The sequence below is a fragment of the Vombatus ursinus genome, unplaced genomic scaffold (genome assembly GCF_900497805.2).
Source record: "Vombatus ursinus unplaced genomic scaffold, bare-nosed wombat genome assembly UNPS02014847.1, whole genome shotgun sequence".
Classification (NCBI taxonomy): Eukaryota; Metazoa; Chordata; class Mammalia; order Diprotodontia; family Vombatidae; genus Vombatus; species Vombatus ursinus.
In genome coordinates, this window is record NW_020954625.1 from 23,608,314 (window position 1) to 23,614,313 (window position 6,000).

At 42.6% G+C, this 6,000-nt stretch overlaps 1 protein-coding gene across 1 annotated transcript in view; it reads left to right on the top strand.

The window, feature by feature from the left end:
* Window positions 1-6,000, top strand: part of PTEN (phosphatase and tensin homolog) — a 79,913-nt gene that overhangs the window by 24,858 nt on the left and 49,055 nt on the right. The window contains exon 4 of the mRNA XM_027840675.1: window positions 4,017-4,101. Within this exon, the coding sequence (XP_027696476.1) occupies window positions 4,017-4,101 (85 nt within the window). The remainder of the gene's footprint in view (window positions 1-4,016; window positions 4,102-6,000) is intronic.

Sequence of the window (6,000 nt, forward strand, 5' to 3'; positions counted from 1 at the left end):
TAATCTTAATTTGGAATTAAATAGAAATTTTTGATGAATTGGATTTATTTTGCTGTCTTTTTTGGTATATGAGGTGTTGGTTCCTTGGATCTCTGATTTCATTGGTCCAAGTCCTTTCAGTGGTGTGGAATACAACTATTCTTTGTCTTTTCATGTCGCGGGACTCTGTCTTCGCACAAATCCTCCATGTGGGTCCTCTCTCCTCACATGCTAGGGGCTACCTCTGCATCTCTTGGCATTGCATGGATCTACCCAGGAAGTTGGAAGCCTGTGTGCCTGGTATTCCTTGCTCTTGCTTCTGCTCCACATTGGCCCATCTCCTCCTGTCCTCATCTTTTTAGAAAGATCTTTAAGCATTTTCTCCATTGCCCTTTAAGTGATGCACAATTTTAATTAATTGGAGACTGGAGACTGGAGACTGGCTTCTCATAGCCACAAAGCCAACTTACTTTATAATATAAATATTCTTTCCCTAATATTTTTCATCATAATGTAGGCAATAAATGCAATTCAAACATTTATTAAGCACCTACTATCTACAGGGTCCTGCTGATGTACCATGAAAAAAGTGACAGTTCTTGTCTTCGTCTAGGAGTGAAAATCTGAGGGGGCCTTGAGTGATCTACCAAATCATGAAACAAAGCAGAATTTGACAGGGCAGAGGAGAGATCCATAGGGGTCCCTTTCGCTGGAGGATATCCGGAAGTGCTCCGTGGATGTGAGAGCAGTGAGAGTAGAGAGCAGGATTTCTCACACAGAGAGGCCGGACGGGGGCATTAGTGTGAGGTCATGGTCTGTGATCTCCCGGATGACAGAATTTGTTCCTGACTTTAAAACTGGTTCCCAGATTTGGGGACTTGGGATATATTTTCTTTCAGGAATAATATTAAATAAACAATAGTCAGGAGCTTAGCCAGAGAGGCACCCCCGCCCGCATTGAAGCTCATGATGTTAACTGAACTGTGAGGCTGTGGGTCTGTTATCGGCAACATTGGAGTCCTAGAAAATTCAGCTTCGTTCTGCGCTAACCTTAACTGTCAGCAACCACCCTGGGAACTCAAATACTCTCGAGCAGGGTTTCTTTGGTGGAGTGGGTCTAGTGGTGAATGAAAGCAGTCAGCGGACATGGCTCTGTGCCTCATTCACACCCTGCCCTTTTCCCCTCCCTCCCCTGGGACCCCGACCACCCAAGCAGGGGAAAAGTGACGGAGCTCCTGTCTTGGATCTGTTTCAGGCAATACATTTGGGTTTGTGGTATATTTATACCAGGGCGGGGCCCTGGTGGTGTGGTACCTCTGTCTGAGGACTTAGTAAGCACCTTAATGTTGTAAGTTTGATACGAAAGCGAATGTCTGACTTACTTCATTCAGCTTTTTTAATTCCCTAGTCCTAATTAACATGTGATTGACATACTTACTCATTGACAAAACTTTTTAGATTTGTCAAAAAGTCACCATTTATGTTAGCAGCCTCTTGTTAACCTAATTTGAATTTGTTACCTACATTTGATGATAGGTTGGATTGCAAACTTATCATTTATTTGATGAATACAACTTTGTGAGGTTTCACCGTATTGGAAACATAGCTTTTGGTTTGGCAGTACCTCATACATTGTCTAGGCTATTAATCAGTTTTAATCTACAAAGAATTACACCAAAAATATTTTGAGGTACATGGGACAGTGAAAATGGATAGGAACATCGGAAGGGATTGGCTGTTCTTGATGCTGCTGATGGTGTGAAACAGACCATAGAATAGTTGCTGATAATTCATATCTTTTAAATGCCAGTGGATTTTTAAGGATAGATTTCTCTTTTTATGTGTTACTTCCTTAATAAGTCCTTTTTGGGTAAACTTCTTTTGAAATGTATTTGCATTTTGATAAGCTTTTCTATTTGGGAATATGAATTCCTATATTCTTCTGAGGAGAGTGAAGCTTCATGAACAGTAATGAATTATCAAGATGTGAAATAAAGGCCTATGGGACTGGCGTCAAGGGAGAATTCTGTCAATAGGATAAGATGACAGAATTTCAGAGCAGGCAGGAACCAGAGAGGCCATGTACGTACACTCCTTCAGGAGGATTCTGAAATGAACTTGTGTGAAGTGCTCTTTCTCTCTTGACAAGGCCACGCTGGTCCGATCCCTCCTCCCTTCCTGCCTGCTGATGGCATCTCTCCTGCCCATCGGGTGCTCATGAATATGGGGATTTTCCTAAAGCATGTGCCTCCCCTCTAGGATCAAGGATACACTCCTCTCTTGGGCATTAAAAAGTCCTTCCCAACCAGTTAGGCCTTTACTCTTCCTACTTTCTAGTTTTCTTATGCCTTTAATAGCTTTAAGCTGCTCTTTTTTGGGACACTGCGGGTTCCTCTCCATCACAGGTCTTTGATCCAGCTGGACCGGTGTATGAACAAGATGCTCCATCTCTCTCCCACTCTTTTCTTTGGCTTTACCCTAGGCCTGGAAAGCTCTTCCTTGACTCCACCTCCCAGCTTCCCTTTCATTTACCCCATTCCTACATGTATGTTTGTGAACCCACATATAGCCCCTCTGTGTTTATAGTTACTTTCTGCATGATGTCTTCCCCATCAGAGTGTACGCTCCTCGGAGGCAGGCAGGCGTCTTGTGTTCTTTGCCTTTCTCTGTCTCCTTAGCACTTAGCACAATTCCTGGTGCATACCAAATGCTTAATAAATGCCTGTTGCTGGACTAAGGCCTGTGGACTCCAGAGGCTGTACTGCCTCTCCACTGGACCAGGCTGCCTCATAGGTCATTGCATTTTGCAGGAAATCCTTAGCATTATTCGTAGAATGTAGACTCTTTGAGCTCCTTGGACCACCTGGATTTTGTGTTTCTATCCCTGGTGCTCAGCAGAGCAGTTGGCACATTGTCAGTGCCTAATAAACGTTCCTTTATTTGGGGTAGTCGTTGTTAGGAAGGTTTTCCTCCTCACTGGACTCTAAGCTGCCTTTTGGCAGCTTTTCCCTATTGGTGGTTGTGCCCTCTGCTAGTTCTGGCATGGATCTCCCTTCTGTGCTTGAGGACAGTGTGGGCAGCCTCCTAGGGTCACTTCTTTTCCTGACTAAGTATTCTCAAGGTCCCTTAAACATGTACATGTTTAAGTCCATGTACAGCAAAGTGTCTGGTTCTCTGCTCTGCTTAGCGTGCTCCGAAATGGGTTCCAACCAAAGTATCCTTCCCCGAATGCCATGCCCAAAGCTCGGGCCATTTCACATGTGGTCTGGGATACCCCCCCCAGTGTTCTTGATATATGCTTTCTCTCAGTGCTGCCTGAGAGCCCGGCAGCTTTTTGGACTGTTCTGGGCCACCATGACTCGTGGATGTTCTGTTTCAACACTAAAGCCCCTGCTCCTTTTTCCAAGGGCCTGTTGTTTAGCTAACCCTCTCATCCTGTGCTTTTGTAGTTTATTTTACTGGGATGTGAGATATACAACAGGAATAATTACAGATATTACTGTGCTGCCTTTCAGTTTGCAAAGGGTTTTATGTTGTCTGATTTGTGCTTCCCCACATTGGGATGGGAAAGCAGGGCACAAGTATTGATCCCCTATTCTTTTGGCTGTTGGTGGAATTCAAAGACTGTAAGGTCAGGTGGAATGGGAATGAATGTATAAAAACAATCATGACTGCTTATTAGGACAGGGATGGCTTTCTGTAATTAAAAGATAGGGTGGGGGGCTTTTTGCACAAGAAAGATGTTTTTTAATCATTTTAACTATTTGTCTATGATTCAGTTCATTTATGTTTTTGGTTTCAGTGTATTGAAATTATGTGTATATGTAGTTTACATATGCTACTATTGATTGAATATACTTTTTAGAATTTGTTTTCATGTGCTGAGCTAGTTTTGCTTTTTTAATATTTTGAAATTTTTCCTCTTCTGATAAGTGATACTGATAAACTTGATATAAATGTTGTTTAGTAGTGCGACTAATGTCTTAAGATTCAGCACACATATAGCTTTAATGTTTCCCTGACTTTGAACTGCTCAGATATTTATCCAAACATCATTGCTATGGGGTTTCCTGCAGAAAGACTTGAAGGTGTTTACAGGAACAACATCGATGATGTAGTCAGGTAAGAACCTTTTGGATACTTGTCTTTTATGGAGAGTGTGGGATATGTGTTGCATCCATATTCTTAATTTTGAAAGTAGTTTTTTTTTTTTAAGGTAATTGGGGTTAAGTGACTTGCCCAAGGTCACACAACTAGTAAGGGTCAAATATTTGGTCTGAGGCTGGATTTGAACTCAGGTCCTCCTGACTGCAAGGCTGGTGCTCTATCCACTGCGCCACCTAGCTGCCCCTTGAAAGTAGTTTTGCAACTTAAAAAATGTTTTACTTTATATGTGGACGTTTCACACTTGTGGTAATTGAGAGCTTTTGTTTTGGACTTAATGTGATTTCATCTTTCCCTATATAAATTTGAAAACAGCTCCCTGTAAGTGGAGTGTGTACCTTGGTGCAGTGTGTTTTTGGAGCCAGTGAGGAGGCTCTCCACCTTTGTCTGGATAATACCCCTCCTTTGTCTAGATAGTTGATACTTAACATTGCTTTACAAAGGGAATTCCAGCCCCTGCGGAGCTTAAAATGCAAATATTCTTAGGAGACGTAGCTGTCTTAATATGAATCAGTCTCACTGAGGTATGATCAACTTTAAATAAGTATGCATCAAGGCTGGAAAGCAGGATAGGGCCAGGTTGTGGAAAACTTTAAATACAAAATGAGTTTATATTTCATTCTAGAGGTAGTTGAGAATACTGGGTTTTATTGAGTTATGAGGATGACTTGATAGGACCTAAATTTTAGGGAAATTACCTCTGTATGCAGGCTGAATTTGAAGAGTAGTGAGACCAATGAGTACTTGAACTAGGGTGGGAGCAGTGTGAGTAGAGAGAAGGGGTGACATACGAGAGATGTGGCGATGGAAATCAGATTTGGCGACTTCTGAGGTTGTAAACCTTGTTCATGGAAGGATGGTGGTGCCTTTACCAAAACAGTGACATTCCATCTGAAGAGAGATAGGGCAGGGGAGGGGGGGGAGGTCATGAACTCTGTTGACATTTCTAGTTGATATCTCTGGGAAGTCCAGTTGCTGGGGCCCTGGAGCTCCAGAATTTGGGGCTGGAAATACAGCTTTAGGAGCTCTCTTCATAGAGATGGTAATTAGACCCTTGACAGCCAAGGACATGAAGTGAGCCCAGGGCTGAGCCGAGCACTCACTGTGAGTGGTTGGGTGGAAACAATGGACCAGCAAAGGAAAGCAAAGAGAAGACGAGTTGTTAGATAGACGACGGACAATGGGAGCCCTATCCTGAAAACTCTGAGAAAAGAGAAGATGATAGCAGCGTCGTCGGCACTTTGGTGAGGCCATTGGGTGCAGCTCTCCTGAGGGCAGGCTTGGATTGGGGGTTGTGGGAGCGGCTAGGGCGAGAGACCTGAAGGCTTCCTGAGGGAGGGAGCGAGTGCAGAAAAAGAGATGAACTTTATCTGCTGAATTCTCTTACTTGGCAGTTCAGGCAGTATTTCTCAAGGTCCTTTTTCATGATTTCGGAATCCTTAATGGAAATCCTGGGAACTTGAATGTTGATGTAACGTCCCAAGATGAAGGATTGTTTTTTTGTTAGGAGCATGTCAGTGAGCATGTGATGTCTGTTGGACTGTTTTGTAAATATTCTAATCTTTTTTTAGTTTCAGGAGCTCAGAATCAGCACATAAACACATTCATAAGCAAATTATTTTATAGTTGTCCACTGCTATGTTGGTGTGTTTTAGGTTTCTTTGAATGCTTAGTTGGTTGTGGACAAAAGAGCAATTGTAACTATACTGTTTCAGTAAAACATTGAGGGTTTTTATGTAGTTACAGAATGACATTTGTTAACATCGTCTTGGTGTGTAGACATGAAAGAACCTGTATTTAGGTCATTGGCTGTGTGTGTGTGTGTGTGTGTGTGTGTGTGTGTGTGTGTGTGTGTGT